The sequence below is a fragment of the Tupaia chinensis genome, unplaced genomic scaffold (genome assembly GCF_000334495.1).
Source record: "Tupaia chinensis unplaced genomic scaffold, TupChi_1.0 Scaffold000063_1, whole genome shotgun sequence".
NCBI classification, from domain to species: Eukaryota; Metazoa; Chordata; class Mammalia; order Scandentia; family Tupaiidae; genus Tupaia; species Tupaia belangeri.
In genome coordinates this window covers 2,098,235-2,121,710 of record NW_006159521.1, presented here as the reverse complement: position 1 = coordinate 2,121,710, position 23,476 = coordinate 2,098,235, and the positions used below count along the sequence as shown (strand labels likewise).

General features: G+C 39.3%; 1 protein-coding gene across 3 annotated transcripts in view; it reads left to right on the top strand.

The window, feature by feature from the left end:
• USP3 (ubiquitin specific peptidase 3) overlaps window positions 1-23,476 on the top strand; it is a 109,670-nt gene that overhangs the window by 27,368 nt on the left and 58,826 nt on the right. Inside the window, exons 1-3 of one of the 3 annotated variants that reach the window (XM_027765811.1) lie at window positions 3,814-4,026; window positions 6,677-6,737; window positions 12,259-12,390. In XM_027765811.1, coding sequence (XP_027621612.1) covers window positions 12,362-12,390 — 29 coding nt within the window. In that variant the 5' untranslated portion in view covers window positions 3,814-4,026; window positions 6,677-6,737; window positions 12,259-12,361. Of the gene's footprint in view, window positions 1-3,813; window positions 4,027-6,676; window positions 6,738-7,839; window positions 7,956-12,258; window positions 12,391-23,476 lie in introns of those variants that run through there. The other 2 variants (XM_014593316.2, XM_014593320.2) reach the window with 2 other exon arrangements.

Genomic DNA, 23,476 nt, shown 5'->3' with positions numbered 1-23,476 from the left:
AGGAAAAAAATGAAAAACAACCTCCCCCCAAAATTATTTTAAAGCAAAAATTAGAAAACTGAGCGCAAAATCACTAGTTCTCAAGAGCCATGGAGGAATCTTCTGAAAGTCTGTCCCTTGTCTCTCCTGGGTGGGAGGGGGAAAGAGGGTTATTAGCAAGATGAAGGCGGGGCTGAAAGCTGAGAAAATACTTTGCCTTAAAAAAATTTAAAAAGGAAAAATTACCAAAAAATGAGAAGACAGAGACAGAGGCAGAGAGAGACAGAGAGACAGAGAAGCCCCAAGAGGGGAGCCCTTCCACTTGAGTTTGTGGGCTGGAGGCTGAATTATCAGTAGAAAATCTTCATTTCTCATTTTCCCCTTAAGGAGCCATGGAGGGATCGTCTCCAGAATTTTTAGCACTTTTAAAAGAATTACTTATTTATGGACCAGCAGATGACATAATGGTCATGTTTATAGTCAACTGCAGTTTGATTCCCGGACCCTCTGACTCGAAACTCAAGCCAGGGGATGTGTTTGTGTGTGTGGGTGCACGTGCGCACACGCGCATGCCCTAAATGAGATGAGAATGGGGGAGAAGGGATTGCAGCATAGCCCCTGGGGGGTGATTTCTCACTTTCTGTCTCTCTGTCTGGCAAATGCACACGCCCTATAGCAAAAATCTCTCTACATTTTAAAAATTTTATTTTATTTATTACTATTTTTCATTTTCTATAGAGCATGTGCACTCACTAGACAGACAGAGAGAAAGGGACAGTGAGAAAGCAAGGTCCAGGTCTAGGACTGGTACTGCAGTTGGCCATGTGGGAATCCAGCATCTCAACCATCATGTCATATGCTGGCCCCTGCCTTCTCTTAAACATGTAAAAATAAATCTTTTGGAGGGTAAGTTGAGGCAGTCGGAAGAATTTTTTTTTTGAGATGTTTTTGGTATAGGGCGTGTGTGCTTGCCAGAAAGACAGAGAGAGAGAAAGCGAGAAATCATCCCTAGGGCGTTGACCATGCCGCAATCCCTTCTCCATTCTCCTCTGGGGATCTTGGGCACGCATGCACATGCGCCTGGAGTGAGTTTAATTAAGCCACCAGGCCCGGGACTTGAACCGCGGTTGGCTACATAGGAGTTCAGCGACATAGCCATTATGCTAACTGCTGGTCCTATGGAGGAATATTGTGATATAGGTGCTGCTATGCCACTTGACTGGCCTGCAGTGTGGGTGTTTTAATAATAGCCACAGAATAAAATATAAAATGTTGATTACGTTTTTACAAATCCATTGAGTTGTAATCCTGGATTTTGGTTTAATTGACCATGCTTGAAATTTTAGATTAAGTCCATTCCATCTGGGCAGATTTATAATACCAGTGTCTAATTTAAAAAACATTTTAAAATTTAATTTTATCATAAAAGAAGTAATGTTTTTTTGAAAAACTTCAAACAGTATAGTTGAAAGTAAAAATAGGTTCATGTGACTCTTAATTCCTATCCCCTTCCTTTTACATAAATATTAAGTTACTGTACACCCTTCCAGACTTGTGAAAATTTAAATACAGCTATATAACATGCACAAAACAAATACTGTAGCATCTTTTTAAAACAAAAGTGGAAGGTTTCTGGGTTTACTGCTTTGTAAAACAGTTCTTACCTTCAAACATTGTATGTTTGAATTTCAGCGCTGTCATTTACTGACTTAGCAAGTAACATAGCTTCTCGTTTATTCGTTTTTTTTTTTTTTTTTTTTTTTTTGGCCTATAAACAGGCCAAATAATAGTATGCACCTCTTTGGGTTATAGAGAATTAAATGAAATGTATTCATAAAGTGGCAATGGTGCTTAGCACATGGTATGTTCTATATAATTATTAACTGGATAAAAATGAACTTGCTTTGGAAAAAACACACATTATGGGTATTTTTTATGGGTTGTTGATATTTTTAGACTGTTGCATTTTTAACAATTCTGTGTGTGTGTCAGGGGGAGGTTGGTCCTGAGTTCCACTGATGTGCACAGCATGGTCGTCCTTCCTGTCCTCTCCAGGGCAGTGAGTTGACAGTACTGATTGGCAATGTAGCAAGTGTGTTTGCCTCCCAGGGATGATGGGAGGCAGGAATAAAACCTGAACATTAGAAAATTATACTACCAGGACTAGCAGATGGCATAATGGCTATGTTGCCGGACTCCCATGTAGCCGACCACGGTTTGAGTCCTGGACCTGGGCACGCTGGGCACATATGCGTGCATGCCCAAGATCCCGGGAGGAGAATGGAAGAGAAGGGATTGCGATGGTGCCATCCCCCCTGGGGGGTGATTTCTCACTTTCTTTCTCTCTGTCTTTGTCTTTCTGGCAAGCGCATGCACCCTATAGCAAAAAACCTCTCCCCACCCACAGAAAAAAAAATTATACTATCTTAGCAATTAATTTTTTTTTGGTTAAGCCTTTTAGGAAAATTAGAAGGGAAGGTCTGACTAGAAGGTTGGGACTTTCAGCCCACCCCCGCCTCCCAACCTGTGGCGATGCAAAGCCATCACTGATGGCTGACGATGTGATCAGTCATGCCTGTGTAATGAAGCCTGGGCCAACACTTGAAGGTCTGGCTTCAAGGAGCTTTTGGGTAGCTGAAGACATGGAGGTTCTTCAAGGGTAGTGTGCTCTGAGAAGGGACGGAAGCCTATGTCACTTCCCACACGCCTTGCCCTGTGCATCTGTTCATCTGGCTGTTCATGTGTATCCTTTAAATACGCTTATAATAATTGGGTAAAGATAAAAAAGAGAAGAAAAGAAAATTAGGTGGAAAGCAAAGTTGGAAGAATTTTATTTACAGGGATGAAGACATGACTGTTCCATCTCATTTTTGTCCGTCCTTAACACGTTTTTTTGAATAACACTGTGCTTAGAGAGGACGTGGCCATTACTTGCTCTTCATAGTACGATGAAGAAGTAGACCAGAATAGTAGTGATAGCCCTTCTGTAGCTAGTTATAGTAGAATCAGGACTAGAATACTGTCATTTGATTCTCACCTCTCTGAATTTTTGAGAAGATTAAGAGTCTTCCCTCCTCGGTGAAGCAACTGTCGAATCATTGATGTACTATACGTGATTTACCTGTCAGTGTTGTGGACTTGAGCTATTTCATGTGTAGAGACAGTGACAAAGTTGTGTCTAATGCATAGTGGTGTTTTCTCAAAAAATTTAGACTCCCCAAATTATTAATGTGCCTTGAATATCAAATGTACTCTATTGTTACATTCTATGTAGTGAATACTTAGAGGATATTGAAGATCAATGTCTCAATAAAAAGAACATATTATTCAGTATGGCTGTATTTTGTCTTCAGAATGCCTTGTCATATTTTTTTTTTTGAGAGAGAGATTTTTGCTGTAGGGCGCGTGCACTCGCCAGACAGACAGAGACATTAGAGACAGAAAGCGAGAAATCACCCCCCCCCGGGGGGGATGGTCACACCGCAATCCCTTCTCCATTCTCCTCTCGGGATCTTGGGCACGCACGCACACACGCCTGGCGTGAGTTTTAAGCCACCGGGTCCGGGACGTGAACTGCGGTCGACTACGTGGGAGTCCAGCGACATAGCCATTACGCTAACTGCTGGTTCCCTGCCTTGTCATATTAACACGACTTGAAAATATTGATGTGTAAATAGGCCCCAAAACACAGAACTCTAGTTTTCTGCATTTTTTTTTATCTGTTAGAGAAACAGATTATTTCCTTCACAGAAGTTAATAGGGGGTAAAACTGTTTTTGCTATATAGATCACTTAGACACCTTCTCTCTGCCTCTTTGTCCCCTCAGCTCTCACCTCTTGGTTTCCAGGAGAGTTGAAGCTTTTAGAGCTTTGAAGAAGGCATGAGTCTGAGGCATGCTTTACAGGTGGGGCATGTCCATCTCTCTCCCCTTCCCAGCGTGTGTTGTAGCTGCTGCCTTCTGGAAAATGAGCTCAGGAGACAATCAAGGTTCTCCATTCTCTCCAGACAAAGGGGCCCTCCTGCCAACTTGAAGAGCTTGAGGCTGAGGTGAGAACAGGGACCAAGGAAGATTTATTTATTTATTACATGAGTGATAGAAATGGGCATCCCCAGCAGGGTCTTCATGCAGTAACCCAGCATCAGTCTCAGTCTGGATTATGCACATTCATGACCTCCTGGGCAAGAGGTCCTGGGACATGAACCCAGGACCTGCCCTAGGGGTCTAGCTGCTTTACCACTTTGTCACCACCTGGCCCAAGGGTATCTTGGTTTGAGGAAATTTTATCATCTGAATGACAGATGAGACTCCATTTGTAAGATTGCAGATGACCCTGAATGGCCAGGTGTGTTGATAATGGTGTGAGAGATACATTGCATGGCTCCCTCTCCCTTGACATAACCTTGAATTGTAATTATGTGTATTAAAGAGCCCCAGGCCAGCAGGTGGTGTGGTGGTTGGGGTGCTGGACTCTCACATGTCTAACTGCGGTTCAAGTCCTGGGCCTGGCAGCTTGCTATCTTATTCTCTGTGTCTCTCTGTGTCTCTTTGATGAGTTCCTGTATCAAATTTTAAAAAAATGATGATAAATCAAATTAAATAAATAATTGTTTTTTTATAAAAAGTCCCAATACGTTTCCTGATTTAATTTTTTTTTTTTTTTGGAGAGGTTTTTGACATTGGGTGCATGCACTTGCCAGAAAGATAGAGACAGACAGACAGAAAGCAAGAAATCACTCCCCAGGGGGGATGGCCACTCCGCAATCCCTTGTCCTCCATTCTCCTCTCGAGATCTTGGGCATGCACGCACATGCGCCCAGTGCGAGTTTAAGCCACCAGGTCCAAGACTCAAACCATGGCCGACTATATGGGAGTCCAGTGACATAGCCATTACTCTAACTGCTGGTCCCCAGATTTAATTTTTTGAACTTCTAGTTTTCTATCCTTATCCACTTTTTTCCTCAAGTACTAGAATCTAGGATTAAAAAAAATTAAAACTTTGATTTAATATTTTCATGTTGTGCTGACTAGGTATTATATTCAGAACTTAAAAATATTTTTATTGATCATGTGTAGTTTTATTGTGTTATGTGTACATTTATGTATATGTACATGCATATGTATTTTATCTATGTTATGTTTCATGTAGAGTTTTATTGCAGTGCCCAAAAACCTGTAATACTTTCCTTGGAAATGTGTTCATCCTGCATATGAACATTTGAAACTCATCTGTCAAAAAATTGAAACTACCTTTTATATTAATGTAATTTGCATAACAATGATGAAAATACAGTTTTAAGGTTATCTGTAGTTTATTCATAATGTGATCTTTTCCATTTTTTAAATAGTAATTTTATTTAACTTTATTTTTTAAATTTGACCAAAGAGGGACAGAGCAAGAGAGAGAAAATGAGGAAGCAAGCTTTCAGGTCCAGGACTCGAACTGCATTTGACCATGTGGAAGTCTAGCGCTCTTAACCACCACAGGTTTACTGGTAACTTGACAGGATTGGATCCTAATCAGCAGTATTCAGCAGGTCAAGTAATGGTGCTGTAGTCACATCTTCAGGAGGACCTGCTAGGCCCCGTGGTATACACTGAAAGGGCTTACGCTTCTCCACTCTCCCTGTTTCCAGTTCTGGTTCATTTTTCTTGACTGTGAGAGAGGTCTATTGTGATATATGACAGGTAAGGCAAGAGAAATGTAGGTAGGGACCAGATTTTGGAATAGTTTAATATCCTGAATGAAGAAATTTGAATGTTCTTTTCTATAAATATGAGTGAATTCTTGTTACTCTGTGGGCAAGTGGTGGATTTATTCTGATCCCAAGTGTGTGGTTGTGCTGCGGTGCCCCCCATACTCTTGGGAGGCTGACTAGTGGTTCTCAAAGGGTTATATTAGGGTGTCACCTGCTTTTCTCAACATACACTTGTTCTTTGTACTTTCACTAGTCCATATAGCTGTCTTTGCTTGAGTAGAATGGAGGTATTTTGAAAAAGTGTCCCAGGTCATTTGGTTTTTTTATCCCTCCCCTTTTAAACTTACTATTATTTACTGGACAACTTCTTCCTTTTTTTTTTTTTTTTTGTAATTGACGGATAGAACAGCAAGCGAAACTTTATATTTTAAAAGTTTCCAATAATCCCTTCTTGCCTGCCCCACCCCTATAATAGTTAAACCGAAAATATTTATGTCTTGATTACACCATCAAGAAGAACTGCATATGCAGTTTTCATATGTTACCCGACCGAGGCTTCCTTTGGGAAAACTAGGTGCTAGTCTTCCTAATGCTGTTCTTAGGTCCTACCTCTTACTCAGCAAATGAAGGAGCTTTCATTTACAGTGACCTGACCTGCGTGACAAAGGCATGGGATTGAAAGACAGGCTTTAACAAATGTTTTTAATGGGAAACTAGACTGTCATTCACTTGTCAGAGACTGTGGTAAAAGAATAAGTAATAAAGGAGAAGAGTGTATATGTGTTTAGTTTGTGGTTAAAGCTATTTGAAGTGAGCATGTAACTTTAATTAGGCAGCCATTTTGTATAAATGCATTCACAGAGCAGGGATTTGTGGTTTCAGTACACCTTAGCAGCCATGGTGTTTATAACTTAAATCATAGGCTTGTATTACAGATTACGGGAGAGATTGGGAGGTAACCTGATACAATTGGTATATTGTGTATTTTTCTCTTTATTAGTGTGCCGGTCCAACAAAAGCCCCTGGGTCTGTTTGACTTGTTCAAGTGTCCACTGTGGAAGGTAGGTGGCATACTTACTACTTCACCACCCTATTTGTTTTTAAACATTTGCCTTTGAGCTTTATGTCAAAGTTTTACTGATTAGATTGATTTATTTCCATTGTTAACTATAGTGTGTACTTCTGGAGGGTTTCCCTTTCCAGTTGAATCCCTTTGTTCTGTGAGACAGCTGGGAAAATCTATGGGGGGAAAACCCAGCATATTGATGTACAGAATTAATTTGATGATCAAGATAATCTGCTAGTAATACTGGATTGGAAAGATGAAATAAGGGAACTTCAAATCTTGAAATGAAAGTTTACCCAATGCTTGTTTCTTAACCCACTTATTAGGGTAAAATTTAAGCACACAGAGAAGTATGTCATTGATAGTATAATCGAATCCCATGTTCTCATCACCCACTTCAGCAATGATCACCACATAGCCAGTCTTGTTTCAGCCGTTTCCTACCCCACCCTGTCTTTACAGACTTCTGAACCAAATTCCAATGTCATCATTCTTCCATGAAAAAAAAAAAAAAGAAAAAACTAAACTAAAACATTTACAGATAAAGAACTCACTGCGAAATTATTCTTAATTTCTAAAATGTACCAGTGTGTGTTCCATTGCAACATTTTGCCTTCTGTGGACTAACATCTCCTACCTCTGCACTGCAGTTCAAGTCAAGTTTCCTCCCAGTTCTTGGCTTCAAAATAATATTAAATATTTCATTAACTCTTTTCTTCTAACTCAAATGCAAATATACATCAGTCTCTGTTTTTTTAGCTTGATAGTAACCTATTTATTGCTATTGCTCTTTTAGCTTAGAAAGTCTACTTCGAATTTACTTTAGAAGTTACTAGCTTAGCAGCAAGGAGGTGGGAAATCAAATGAAGTCACACGGGCAGAACTCTGTATGGTATTTGTCTGGACTATTTCCTATTGTTACTTTTAAGTCCTCACTGCATGACGAGAGCCTCTATGTTCAGTTAGTTTTGATTTTTCACATTTTGAGTCCTGGAATTGAGTATTATTTTTTCCATGTACACTTAAGGGTACCTTTGGAAAATGTTAACTGCGTATCTTAATTGTGGCTGTTGTGGTTTTGAAATCTCTAGGATTTGGGGAACCTGAAAAAACTTTGTACAGATATCTTTTTTTTTTTTAAAAAAAAGAAGAAAAGTAGAAGCACTTAAATTCTGCACTTGAAGAGACAGATTCCTCTCCTAGATTTTGAGAGGTGAGAATTGTAATGCAATAAAATTTATGTAATTCTGTTCTGCAGTTGTCTCATAGTGCTCTACAACCTAAATCTTGAAGATCATATGCCAACAAAAGACCTGACAAACTCAAAAATCAAGAGAGATTAATATTCTAATAGCGATTAACAAACAATTCTCTAAGTAGATTTTGGGAAAATAAATTGAAAAATTTCTAGAGTCTTCAGGGAGAATGTTCCAATTCTAAGCAAGCCTAAATTTAGAAATTTGACATAATTTTGGAGAAATATGATTAGATCTAAATAGCTAATTGAGGATAGCCTGAATATAGATCTCCATATCTCCATTTTACTTAGTTGATAGGCTAATTTTATTTTTTGAATTTTTTATTTCTTGGGTGTTGATTACCAAGCATATTGATTTTTCATTCATTTAAACTTGTCTGCAGAGAAGTCTTAAATGGAATATTACTTAAGGGGGAAATACAGTTTATCTGTAGTGTATACTTGAGTTATGTTAGTCTTCATGACACCCTCCCATTTAAGCTGTTTTTAAAGTTTTGAGATTGTTGTCAGCAGTCTGTGACATATTGGTTGGTCCTATAGCATACTTGTCAAGGAAGCCAGATCCCAGGGCCAGAAGGTGGCACAATGGTCAAGGCGCTGGACGCCAACATGACTGACTGTAGATTAGTCCTGGACTTAGCAGCTTGAAAATGATGGTAGGTGCGTGCGTGCCCAAAGCCCCAGGAGGAGAATGGAGGAGAAGGGATTGTGGTGTGACCATACTCCCTGGGGGTGATTTCCTCACTTTCTCTCTCACTGTCTCTCTTTGGCAATTGTATGTGCTCTGTGGCAAAAACCTAAAAAAAAAGAGAAAAAAAAAAAACAAAAACAGGGTGGGGGTGAGCCAGATCCCACATGGCTTACTACAGTTTGAATCCTGGTCCCAGCAGTCTGAAAGACATACTGGTTGCATGAATGCATGTGCCCTAAATCCTGACCAGACAAAGAAATGGAGAAGAGATTGCAATGTGACAGTGCCCTGCTTAGGGGGGGCAGAGATGCTACTACCCCCACCACCCCCGGACTCCCCACCCCCCCCATCTGGCCAGCACAAAGACGGCTTGGCAATTTAAAAAAAGATAAAATCTGTGACATATATATGAAATATTTCCTCTTGTGTTGTAGGCCAAAATGTCTGGTTGAAATCTTAGCACTAGAAGAGGGAAATTTTTTTTTTATGATAGTTGACACAAAACTCTTCTGACTAATTTATTTGGGTATTATCCAAAATATGAATAATCTTAATGATCAGTAATCACACTTATTTATATTTTTTTATAATTATTTATTTAACTTTATTCATTCATTTAATTTGATCAGAGAGGGACAGAGAAAGAGAGAAAGTGAGAAAGCAAGCCTCCAGGTCCAGGATTTGAACCATGGTTGGCCATGTGGGAGTGTCCAGCGCCTTAACCACCACGCCACCTGCTGGTCCCAGTAATCACACATATTTTATCAACGTCTTTTATAGGAACCATTTAAATACTGTGCATTCGAGACCACAATGCTTTAGTTCAGTGAAGCAGATTTAGTATGTAAGGCTCAGTTTTCTCTTTTAACCAACAAAAACTTTATTCCATTCATTCAGGAAACATTGGCAAAATAAATTTCAGTTGAAATTTCACATGTATCAAAAATACAGGTGATACTTATACAGTAACTTATAGATACAAATGAATGAGAAACTGCAGTTTCACAGAAGATTGCAAACATTTTGTACAGTGGTCAGTTCTTTCTTTTAAGCAAAGTGCTGTTTCGATGACAGATAAATTAACCAATATACACTATTGTGAACTATTTCACACAGTATCAAAAAAGGGTTTTGATTTTTTTCTCCTGTAAGTACAAGTTTATCATTTAAAATCTTTTTTTTTGCAGCATTATAGTTAAATAAACTATTTTAGTATGTAAGGATGATCAGTTTTCAGAACCTCAGAAGTGATAATACTCTTGTTATTCAGTATATTCCTTTTTCTTTGATTTTTGAATGTACTCATCATCATAAATATTCGTTTTTCATGATTCAGTAATAGAAATATACTTTAAGAATAAGACATTACTGATTAGGTGTTGAACCTGTATGATGCTATAGTTACCTTTTAATTAAATCGAAAGCACTTCTTGACCTATGTAATAACATGTTATTTTGAAATATGTGCTTAATATGCCTGCTTTCTAAGCCATTGTGTTGTTTGGATTCTGAATAAATAGTTGGACATAGAAAGGAAAATACTAATAAAGTAATTGCTAACATTCATCCATTGTAAGTGCTGGATTGTTTAACGTAATCACTTAACTCGTGAGACACAAGTACTATTTCCATCCTGCAGATGAGAAAATAAGCACAGCGATGTTAAGTGACTCAAAAAGCACACATAGCTGAGATGTAACAAAGCCTACTTTTGAAACCATGCAGTCTGGTTTGGGAGTTTATACTCTTAAAAATTATTTTACTTTAAAATTCTTATTAGTCTACTTTTGTGGACATAGGATCCATGTATACCCAAGTGTTTAAAGTACAGTGGAAAATTTGAAGAAGAACACAGTCAGACTGAGGTGAGGTTAACAGCACCTTGAGTGTGTCCTGTTTTCCTGGGGCGTGGAGGTGAGGCTTTTAATGGGCCCTCCTGCTTACCACAGCTAGCCTCCTTTGCCCGAGGTAAGGGTAGCTTCCGGCCCAGTGACGGTGCCTCATGATAAAGATGCCATCTAACTCTGTGAGGCTGTTTATTTTAACCACATTTGCTTTAACTGTTTGGATTTTCCAGTAGAATTTGATCTCTAGAAGTTGGCAGCTCTCTAGGAACTAGGGAATTCTGTGTTAGAAGATCTTAGCAGGCGTGGTCAGTGCTGGATCGTGCAGTCTTTAGGTGAAGGAGTGGATGAACTGGGTGCACACCATGTGCTTACAAACCTATTTCCATTCCATTTTGCTTGCCGTATGCAGTTTTTATGATTTTTTCAAGAGATTTTTGCTATAAGGCTCATGTACTCACTGGAGAGACAGAGAAAGACAGAGACATAGAAAGCAAGAAGTCACCCCTCAGGGGGATGGTCACATAGCTATCCCTTCTCCTCCATACTCCTCTCAGGATTTTGGGTGTGCACACACACATGCATGCACACGCTGGCATGAGTTTCAAGCCTCTGGGTCTGGGACTCAAACTGCAGTCAGCCATGTGGGAGTCTAGTGATGCAATCATTACGCCATCTACTGGTCCCTGTATGTTGTTGTTATGACGATAATCAATCTTTGATTATCTTTGTGCGCTAGAGAAATAACATTTTTGAGAAATTTAAGATAATTTTCATTTTGTTTAGATTGATTCTAAACCGATGCATTTCCATGTCAGTTGTTCAAGCCTATTCTGTTGCTAGTAACAGAAAATACTTAATCTTGGTAATTTATAAAAATAAAGATTTATTCAGCTTACAGCTTGGAGGTCCAAGGTAAAGGGGCTGCAACATGGTGGAGGAAGGAGCACATGCTTCTGTGTCCCTTTGCTTGTTGTGTGTGTATCTGTCTCATTCCCTCTCCTTACATACCCACCAGGACTTAATCATGAAACTCTACTCTGATGCTTAGTCACTTCCCAGAGCCCTGCTATTCAACACTGTATTCAGGTTAAGTCTCCTCATACCTTCAGAATATAAACAAATTGAAGTACATGAATTTTGGGGGGAGACATTCAAACCATGGCATGAGTGGAACTGATGATTCAGGTGTTGAAATAAAAGATCTCAAGCCTTTTCGGTGAAAAAGAAAGGGAAGATTATCCTGTTTGCATATTGGATTCTCATGTGTTATATTAAGCAGCCACTGGAGTTGAGAGTTGAGCTATGACTCTGTGGGAGTGGTCCAGTGATTAGATTTACAAAACTTGAGTTTGATAATATCCCAAGTTGGGGTTAGAAGTCTGAGAAAAGTTTAAAAATAAGTAAAAGCTGTAGCGAAATTATCGGGACAGGAATTCAGTGATGTCAGTGATGTTGAAACTAATTGGCACAGATAGATAGTGCCTTTCCTTGCCTGACCTTACCTTTGTGTATAATTAAAAGCTGACTATAGTATTTGATTGCAAAAACACAGCATATTTTAAGTATTTAGCTTAATAAATGACTAAATGATTGAATGCTCTTATAGGGGGAGTTCTTTTTCATTTTGATTTGATTAACATTTAATTTTTATCATCTCTTAGTACTATAATTTCCAAAGCAATATTCAAGTTAAAGTAAATTTTCATTTCGTTTTTGTAAGGTATGTAAATGGCCATGCAAAAAAACATTATGAAGATGCACAAATACCCTTAACCAACCATAAGAAATCAGAAAAGCAGGAGAAAGCTCAGCACACAGTGTGTATGGATTGCAGTAGCTACAGTACGTACTGGTAAGTTAATGCAGGTGTGCAGTGTGCTCTCTCCTTCCCCTTCCCCTCCTTCCTTTTATCTCTGCCAGTAGCTGGTGTCATTATCTGACTTTAGTCCCTGGAGGTGAGATTCACAGGGGGACCTGTGCCTTCTGGAAATCGTCAGCCCTCACTTTGCACTGTTCCTTTCCATTCCAGGCCTCCTCTTCTCTCAGATCCCGTTCTTTGTTCATCCCAGTTGGCTTCAGGGAAATTACAAGTCTCTCTTTCTTAGTTGTTCATTATCATTTCTTTTCCTAATGTTTTCAGTTGAAGAATAATATAAAACTCCATGATCAAGAAGGAAAAAATGAAAAACACAAACTCCTGTCTAGTTTAAATTTTGTTTTGTAATCTTACAAATTTTCTTTCCTTAAAAATTGTTTTGACAGCTTCCCTTCTCCCAGCGTAGTTTTGTCCTCTTCTGCTCCCTCAAAGGTAATGTCAAGAATTTGATAGAGGGGGACTGGCAGGTGGCATGGTGGTTAAGGGTGCTGGACTCCCACATGGCCGACTGCAGTTCAAGTTCTGGACCTAGCGGCTTGCTTTCTCACTTTCTCTCTCTCTCTCTCTCTCTCTCTTGCTCTGTCTCTCTCTGGTCAAAATTAAAATAAATAAATAGATATAAAATAATTCTTTTTAAAAAAGAATTTGATAGGTAGCCTTTCAGGTGATTTTTTAGAAGAATTTCTCATAAAAAGAGGTTGGATGGCCTGTTGTCTCTCTCTCTCTCTTTATTTTTTTAAGAGTGATTTATTTAATTTTATTTATCATTATTCTCATTATTTTAAAATTTACTGTAGAGCATGTATGCTCACCAGAGGGAGACAGAGATACAGAAAAAAAGACACCTAGTCCAGGGCTTGAACAATGGTTGGCCATGTGGGAATTCAGCACCCCAACCACCATGCCACCTGCTGGCACCCCCGGTTCTCTTTATAATGAAATATATTTGTCTGTTTTATATAAATGACAATAAGGTAGGTGTCTACGCTTATGAATGCTTAGATGACTTAGGTGACAAGGGGTGTTTTAACAGTTCATGTTTATTTGATATGCTCAGAATGTCAGTATAGTTTGCAGTTTAAACTTTGATGTGAAGCAGATTTCTTTCTTCACTAGTATATTATGATATATGATCATAATTGTTTTAATCAGTTTACCCTTAGTTTGAAAGATTGCAAACATTGAAGGGAAGAAAAAAATCAAGTTATTTATTAGGTTTTGCTGTTGAAGAGGATGGCCATGCCACAATTCCTCCTCCATTCTCTTCTTGGGATCTTGGGCATGTACACACACGCAGCATGATTTTCAAGCCACCAGGTCAGGGACTGAAACTGTGGTCAACCATGTGGGAATCCAGCCATCCTAATCACCACACCACCTGCTAGGCCTGAAACAGGCCGTTTAAAGGATTCCTTTGGAGGTTTTTTGGTCTTTGTTTGATAGGTTGGTTTGTTTGTTTTTTTTGCCACGTAAATATGACATGAAGGCAGTACTGGGCAGAGATGGAGATTTTTAAGTCCAAATGCCACTTCTGATTCCCACTTTGTACTGAAGTCTTGTGCTGATTCTTTCTGGATGGTTCATAGTTGACAGTATTACTGTAAAAAGGTGCTCATCAAAAGGAAGAAAAAGGCTGGGTCCATCGCCAAGTGGTTAAAGTGAGCCAGATCCCAGCAAGCTAACCACGCAATTTAAATTGTGACCCTAGTGACTTGGAAGACATGCCAGGTGCATGTGCGTGTGTACCTCAAATCCTGATAGGGTACAGAAATGGAGGAGGGGATTGCGAGGTCACTGTGCCCTATCAAGGGGTGCTTTCTCTCTCTGTCTCTCCTCTGTCTTTATAGAGTGTGCACATTTTAGCATTTAAAACATGCTCTCACGTGCGTACACACACACACACACACCAGAAAAGGGAAGGAAAATTTCCAGGTCTTTTAAATTTTTACAGGCTTAACATTATTAAATTTTGCCTGGTGAATAAACTTCTTCAAGGTTAGTCATTGAGATCACTACTATTTTTTAAAAAGAATTATTTATTTAATTTTATCTATTCATTCATTCATTATTCTGGCTAGAGAAAGACAGACACCAGGGAGAAGGAAAGTGAGAAAGCAAGTCTCTAGGTCTGGGACTCGAATTGTGGTCATCTATATGGGAGTGCCCAGTGCCTCAACCACCATGCCATTTGCTGATCCAGAACTACTATTTTTTTTTTAAATAAGAATTACTTTAACTTTTTATTTATTTATTTATTCATTTGTTTTATTTATTTAAATTTGACAAGAAAGGGAGAGAGAGAGAGTGAGCGAGCGAGCTTTCAGGTCCAGGACTCAAACTGCGGTAGGCCATGTGGGAGTCCACCGCCCTTAACCACCATGCTACCTGCCAGTCTGATTACTACTATTTTAATAATCCTTTGTGGGGAAAGTGTCCAGTCCTGGAAGACACAGAAGCCCGAGGTAGATGAAGATTTTAATAAAATCGAAAACCTTTCCATGATTTTCACGTGAGGGCTGGTACTCAGTTTATTATTATTGGGAGATGCTCCTTCCTACCAAAGTGAGGCATGAGCCAGGCTGTTGAAGTGTTTTTGTTATCTTTTTCCCTTTTCTTCAAGAAGTTTATATATAGAATGGCATAGCTACTTAATTTACAGAATCATGTGTTCTGTTTATTTGTATTTCTGTTTTAAATAGCAGAAATTGAAGTTCTTATTATTTCTTCAGAGAGACACACAGACACAGGCACCTGCCCCCCATAGGGTCCCTTCCCAGCCTCAGCCAGCCCAGGTTACAGAGGACCTTCGCGTGTAGGTCCAGTTGAACCAAAGCCATGCCACCATCTGGCCCCTTAAAATCATTCTTGCAGTTTCTGTCTCACAATCATTGTTGAAGGTTGTGTCGGGCTGTTCATACCGGGTGTTAGAGCATTCATTCTTCTTGATTTTTCATTAGCAAAGTGCATGAATGGAAAATGGAAAATTTTGGAAATACAATTAAATGCATGTGTGCTATAAGTTTGTAGTTAGTTTACTATCCGTAAGATTCTAAGGTAACAGTAACTCTTCAAGGAAGTTTCCAGAGTCATTTTAATGGAGTGGGATTATATTCATAGGGGCTTTTAAAATACAGATTCTACTATCTTTACATATCGCATTTTTGGGGAATACGTTTATTCATTAGAAATCAGAATTTGTTCTATATTGGTCTAGTCTGTTAATGTACATGTCGTTTCATGGCTGAATTGGAATTAAATGGAAAATCTTGAACCTTGGGGAGTATACGCCATGGCGGAGGTTTCTTGGATCATTGCCAGTCTTTTGTGTGAAGTTACACAGAGCTGCAAGTGTGTGGGCATCCAGAAGCTCTGAAATGCAGGAAGGGAGCTGCAGCTGGTCACATTATCCTCTCATTTGTGGGTTTTAGAACAGAATGCCAGGGAATTACCCTGTAGCTCTGCACTGATGTACTAAAAGGAATCTGTGATAGTCAAACTGATGAAGCTGTAGTTTAAATTAACATTTTCCCCACTCCTCATTGTGATTAAGAAACAAACAAAAAGAGATTTCCTCTTTCTATATGGAGCGTGTATGCGAATGTGTGTTATTTTCCAGTGCTCATAAGTAATTTCCCTTCATTTATGAATTTTACTTGAATATTCTTTCTGTAGTTAGACTGAGGGTTGGCTTTAGAAGTAAAATATTGATGTACTAGGCTTAATGTATTATTAAATATTTTTAGCGTAGCTAATTCTAAATCCCTTTTGCAGTATGCTCTGCTCTAGAAAACTTGTAACATAGTCTGAGGCTTACAGCATTTTCTTAAAGAATTATTTTATTTAACTTTATTTTTTTTTTTAATTTCAGTTTGACCAGAGAGAAATGGGGGGGGAGAGGGGAGAAAGAGAAAGAAAGTGAGAAAGCAAGCCACCAGGTCTGGGACTCAAACTGCCATCGGCCCTGTGGGAATCCAGTACCTTTAACCACCACACCGCCTGCTGGCCCAGGCTTACATTTTTTAAATTTCAGTTTGACCAGAGAGAAACAGGGGGGGAGAGAGGGGAGAAAGAGAAAGAAAGTGAGAAAGCAAGCCACCAGGTCTGGGACTCAAACTGCCATCGGCCCTGTGGGAATCCAGTACCTTTAACCACCACACCGCCTGCTGGCCCAGGCTTACAGCATTTTTAAAAGTTTATTTCTTCATTTCTTCCATGAATGAGAGAGAAAGAGACAGGCAGCCCCAGCAGGGTCCTTGCACTGCGATCTGTCCCCAGCCTCAGTCACCCAGGATCATGAGCACACGTGTGCCTGGCATGCACAGGAAGACCTTGGAATGCTAACCTGGGACCTTCCCGTGTTGCCTCAGCATCGTGGAACATTGAGTTATTGACCCTTAGAGAGTGTTTCTGTCTTTGTTTTCTCTTTATCAAGAGTCCCTGCCTTATCCTATCTTTCCATATCCTTTATGAGGTTATCACTGAACTCTTCCCCTCTCCCCGTAGCTACAATTGTAGCTGGATATAATCTCTCCTGACTTTACAGCTCTTATGATACTTGTAATTTCCTGCTGTGCACTAGTTATTTGTACATGTCTTTGGGGGTTGCAGAAACTATCTCAGTTCTTTGTATTTTCCCCAGTACTCAGGGTCTGGTGCAGCATAGGCAATCTATGTTGAGAAGATTGAATTTTGTTAATTGTCTTCCCATAATGGGGAGAGTTACACCAAACCTGTAATACATCTTAGAGGGCTAAAGAGCCACACAACATTTTTCCTGCAGAAGACTTAACACCCTCACATAGGTGGGCTGCTTCACGGCTCTCCCGAGACAGACATTCTGGCAGAGCAGCTCCTTCAGTTCCAGTGTGAACAGGGTGTCCAGAGCGCAAGCACGGCATAAAAGAGGTCACTGTTTCAGAAGAGGGAGAGCAATACCCCGAGGAATAATTTCGGTTTGACACAAACCCGCTCCTTGAGGAGGTAATCAAATTAACATGAAACTGAAAGGTAAATGAAGATTCTAATAAAAACGAAAATCTTAGAAAGCATTTCACACAGAGCTTATGTTCAGTTTATTGTTTAATACTTCCTTCCCTTCCTCCCCCCCTTCCCCCTCCTAACCAGTGCAAATGGAATTGTATGCAGTATACATTACTGTGATGGAAAAGGAACAAAGATTAAAATTAGGAACTCAGATTCTTTTAAAGAGAATTATTTTATTCAAATTTATTTATTTACTTATATATATATTTTATATATAGTGTGTATGTGTATGTATATATATATATATATATATACACACACACACACATATACATACATAATACATATATACATTTGACTCGAGAAGGACAAAGTGAGAGAGAGTCAGTATGGGGGAAAGTGAGAAAGCATTAAGGGACCAGCAGATGGCATAATGGCTATGTCGCTGGACTCCCATGTAGTCGACAGTGGCTCAGGTCTCTGATCCCGTTACTTAAACTCACACCAGGCATGTGTGCATGCGTGCCCAAGATCCTAAGAGGAGAGTGGAGGAGAAGGGATTGCAGCATGGTCATGCCCCCTGCGGGGGTGAATTCTCACTTTCTGTCTGTCTCTCTGGGGAGCGCACGTGCCCTATAGCAAAAACCTCTCAAAAAAAGAAAAAAAGTCACATTAAACGTAAATTACTAGTCCTGGACCCGGTGACTTTAAGAATATGCCAGGTGGCCAGGTGCATGCCTAAAATCCTGAAAGGAGGGAGAGATGGAGGAGAAGAGACTATGGTGTGATCATTCTGCGTAGGAAGCACTCACTCATTTTCTCTCTTGCAAACACCAATGCCCTCTGGCAAAAATTAAACAAAAACACAATAAATTACTAGATTGTTTTCTTCCTGGCAGGTAATGTTTTAAAGCATCCTTTCAAGCAAAAATATTATGAAATGTGGCTTAATTTATTTATTTAGAAAAAAAGACTTTACTTCAGATTTTAAATCCTTAGAATAAGTAGGAATTTTAATTAAAGTTAATTAAAATGAGCACAGATAAAGCTCTTATTTTGGGGTTTAGATTGATATTGTTTTCTTTTTCTTTTTTTATTTATTATTTTATTTAACTTTATTTATTTTAATTTGACCAGAGAGGGACAGAGCGAGGGGGAGGGGAGAGAGAAAGCAAGCCGCCAGGTGACTGTGGTTGGGCATGTGGGAGTCCAGCACCCTTAACTACCATGCCACCTGCTGGCCCACTAAATTGATATTATTTTCTGAGACAGTTGTGATTAATAATAGAAAAATGCTTTTTCTGATGACTGTAAACTACTGTGTTGTGGGGAAAGTTATGATGTATTTTTCTATGCAAAAATGCCCTAAGACATTTTGGATGACCCAATATTTAGATGAAGATTTTTCATTGTTTTTAAAAATTAGAGAACAGGAAAATTTTTGTTATTTAAAAATACTATTTTGGGGCCAGCAGGTGGCATGGTGGTTAAGGAGTTGGACTCCTGCATGACCGACTGCTATTTTGAGTCCCAGGCCTGGCAGCTTGCTTTCTCTTTTTCCCTTTCTCTCTCTCTCTGGTCAAATAAAAAAAAAATAAAATAAAATAAATTATTGTTCAGAAAATAGTATTTTAAATTTTAAAAACAAGCTTTGTAACAGAGGTCTGAAAACATAAAGTGTGTTCTTTAATAAGCTGTTTTCTCTGCAGATGTTTTAATTTTTCATAATTGGGTTATTTGATGGCAGTTTGTCAGAACTGAATAAAAGTGAACTTTAAAATATGCTTGCTTTCTATAGAATCAGATCATCAGCTGGCCTGAAAACACCATTGGTGTGTGGGTGCATGCCCAGGATCCTAACATAGAGGACTGGGGAGAGGGGCTCGTTTAGAGAGACCTGTCCAGGCATGCTCCCCGTCTCCGCTTGAGTGCACACACACACACACACACACACACACACACACACACACATACACACACACACATACACACACACACGAATAAAATAAATAAACTTTACAAAACTGTTATGCTAGTGAATGAAAAGGAATTTAAAATTTAATGAAAGATATGGCACTGTTCCTTTTCTTGGTGGTACTTTTTGCATAAATGTTTTTTTTTTTGGGTGGTATTAGTATACTACATGACTTACTAAGTAAAGTCAGCTTTGTAACTACAGAACTCGTAGCTCGAAGGACTTGTTCTTAACTGCTACATAAGAAAATCAGTCTTGTTTTTATGATGATTCCTTATTTCAGATGAGTGAAGAATTTTTTTTTTTTGAGAGGTTTTTGCTATAGGACGCGTGTGCTCGCCAGACAGAGAGAGACAGAGAGACAGAAAGCGAGAAATCACCCCCCAGGGGAGATGGCCACGCCGCAATCCCTTCTCCTCCATTCTCCTCTCGGGACCTTGGGCACGCACGCACATGCGCCTGGCGTGAGTTTAAGCCACCGGGTCTGGGACGCGAACCGCGATTGACTACATGGGAGTCCAGCGACATAGCCATTACGCTAACTGCTAGTCCCAAGAATGGTATGATCTGGGAATATGTTCTTAGTTCTTCAAGAAAATGATGTGGAAACTTGTGGGTAACTTCAGTAGCACTAACAATAGGAATGGGGGAAAAAACTTAGAATTTTAAAGCTGAGAAATAGGTAGAGATTTTTCTTTGCCTTGGATGAGATGACCGTTCAGTGCAGTAACCATTGAGCAGTTAAACTGGCTGTGTGGCTGAAGAATTTCATGTTTTCTTTGTGTGCATGGATTTATGTGTGTATAGATGTTTGCTTGTGTATTTCTTTTGACAGAGAGACAGAGAAAGGCGAGAGAGAGAGATCCCCAACAGGGTCCTCACAGGCTCCACCCGCAGCGTCACACAGCCGGGGGCACAGGCTCACTGCGTGCCTCGGTGTACAGGAGACTGTGGAACGTGGACCTGGGCCTTCCCGTAGGGCTTCAGCATGAGTGAGCGTTGTATTGCCACTGTACCACTGTTATTTCAGTTCATGCAAATTTAGATAGCTGTCTAGCTAGAAGCAGCTATTAGCTAGTAAAGCATCAGACGGTTAAAATTATCTATAACATTAAGCACATTAAAGTTAGGAATCTTTCAGATAATTTTTTCCTAAGTATTGTTTATTTAATTTTATTTATCATTGTTACTGTTTTTTAATTTGCTACAGGGCACATGCATTCACCAGGCAGAGAGTGAGAGAGAGAGAGAGAGAGACAGAGAGAGAGAGAGAGAGAGAGGAGGAGGAGGAGGAAGAGGAGGAGGAGGAAGGAAGGAAAGAAGGAAGGAAGGGGAGGAAGGAAGGAAGGAAGGAAGGGGAGGAAGGAAGGAAGGAAGGAAGGAAGGAAGGAAGGAAGGAAGGAAGGAAAGAAGGAAAGAAAGAAAGAAGGAAAGAAAGAAAAGCAAATAGAACTCAGTAAAATGATGTAATTATCAAGTAGAATTTATTTCATCTGAAGTCTGCCAACATATTTTTAAAGGCAATCCCAGGTTATTGTACCATAAATATTTATTTCTCATTAAAAATAAAAACTGATCACATTAAATAAAGAAATTTTTAGACTGTTAAAATTTACCAAAAAGCCATATACTAAATGATGAAATTCTAAAGCTTTTGGATCATTAGAAAAGTCATGAGGAATTTTTGCATAGAAAAATATGTCATGACTTTCCCTATGACCCAATTTTTTTTTTTTTTTTTGGGGAAGTTTTTTGCTATAGGGCATGTGTGCTTGCCAGAAAGACAGAGAGAGACAGAGAGACAGAAAGTGAGAAATCACCCCTTGGGGGGATGGTCATGCCGCAATCCCTTCTCCATTCTCCTCTCGGGATCTTGGGGCACGCACATGCTCCCAGCGTGAGTTTTAAGCCACCGGGTCTGGGACTCAAACTGTGGTTGACTACATGAGAGTCCAGCGACATAGCCATTAAGCTAACTGCTGGTCCCACCTATGACCCAATATTTTCATTAAATCAGAAACAAGATGGAAACTTGCTGTCATGATTTACATGATCCTTACCATTAGCGAACACTGTTTTGGCAGTTCTAGCCATTGTAATAAGACAGAAAGTGAACTAATTGGTATAAATACTGTAAGCAAAGAAATAATTAATTTCTGTATTTTCAAATTATATAATAGAATGCCCAGAAAACCCAGGGGGCACTTTAGTAGAAAACAACAGCTAGAACTACTCAGAAATTTTAGAAAACTGATCTATAACAATGATACAAAGTTGAATAGCTTTTTTTTTTTATTAGCAGTCAAAATGAATATGACCAAACAGAAGAACTATTCAATGTAATGCTAAAAACTACCAAGTATACCTAGGAAATAAATATATTAAGGAAAGATATAAAGAGAAAAGGTCCTTTATAAGGTAATATAAGCACTCCTATTCCCCCTAGTTTTTTGGTTTTTTTTTTAATTTGCCAGAGGGCATGTTCTCGCAGTAGAGAGGGAGACAGAATTGGGGGGTAGGGGGGATGAGAAAGCACCCTCCATGCAGGTTGGCGAATCCCTTCTCCATTTCTCCTTTCAGGATTTTGGGGACACATGTACGTGGACCTGACGTGTTTTTTCAAGCCCCTGGGTAGAGGATTCAAACCACACAGTTGGCCATGTGGGATCCAGCCACCTTAACCACGAGGCCATCAGCTGACCCTCCTTCCAAGTTTTTACCTTTATAACTTTTACTGGTTTATGGGATGGTCCTTAACAACATCCACAAGTAATCTGAATAGCAGGTGTGTTGCTTTTAGTCAGTAAATACTCATTGAAAACTTGTTATTTGGTAGAGATCTAGCTTTTAGTGTAGCAGTCTTCAAAATAATGCACTGGCAGTATGGGAAGAAAATATTAGAACTTTTACTGAAAGTTTTTATGTGGGGGAAAAAGAAAAAGAAATAGCTTTGTCAAATGTTTAGCATACTTCTGCCATGGTGTATGGATCGGTGACTGTGTGCCATTACATGGTCTCTCCTGAATCGTCTTCACATGTGATGTCCTTGCTGCTGTGTTCATTCTGGGCACTTTGTAGCATGAATCTGCCTTCTTATGTGATTTTACTTAGTTTAGCCAAATGGACACATTTTAAAAATTTTTTGTAGGGACCAGCAGTTAGTGTAATGGCTATGTTGCTGAACTCGCATGTAGCCAACTGCGGTTCGAGTCCTGGACCCGGTGGCTTAAACTCACACTGGACGCGTGTGTGTGTGTGCCCAAGATCACGAGAGGAGAATAGAGGAGAAGGGATTGTAGTGTGGCCATCCTCCCTGAGGGGTGTGATTTCTCACTTTCTATCTCTGTCTCTCTTTGATTTTTCTGGCGAGCGCATGTGCCCTATAGCAAAAACCTCTCCAAAAACAAACTTTTTTTTTGAAAAACAAAAACAAAAACAACTCTATAAGCTGTATCATCTAATCATTCTGCAAAGTGATGAGCAAAAAGAAGGTGCATGGACACTTGCTGTGAGCTCATGAAACACATTTTAAAGCAGAAGTATTGACTAACTAAAACACAGACTAATGAGATTGGATAAGTTTTACAAAATGTTTTAAAATTACCAGGAATACTATATAAAGTATGAATTTATATCCACCGTCATTATCATCGAACCTTGCCCTCAGTGTATATACTGTACTTTGAGAAATTAATAATTGTATGACGGTATTGTGAACAACAAAACTCCTTAAAATAATTTATTTCATCTCTAGCTCTTTTTATTTTTGAGTCTTTTTTGCTGTAGGGCATGTGCGCTTACTGGGGAGAGAGAGAGAGACAGAGACATAGAGAGACAGAGATAGACAGAAAGCAAGAAATCACTCACCACCCCCAGGGCGGATGGCCATGCTGCAGTCCCTTCTCCATTCTCTTCTCGGGATTTTGGGCATACATGTACACGTGCCCAGCATGAATTTTAAGCTGCTGGGTCCGAGACTCAAAACTGCGGTTGACTATGTAGTGATGTAATTGTTATGCCATTTGCTTGTCTGTGTAGCTCATTTTTTAAAACTTTTTTTATAGTATGCTCAGTAATTTAGATATACTTACATCTAATTTATAA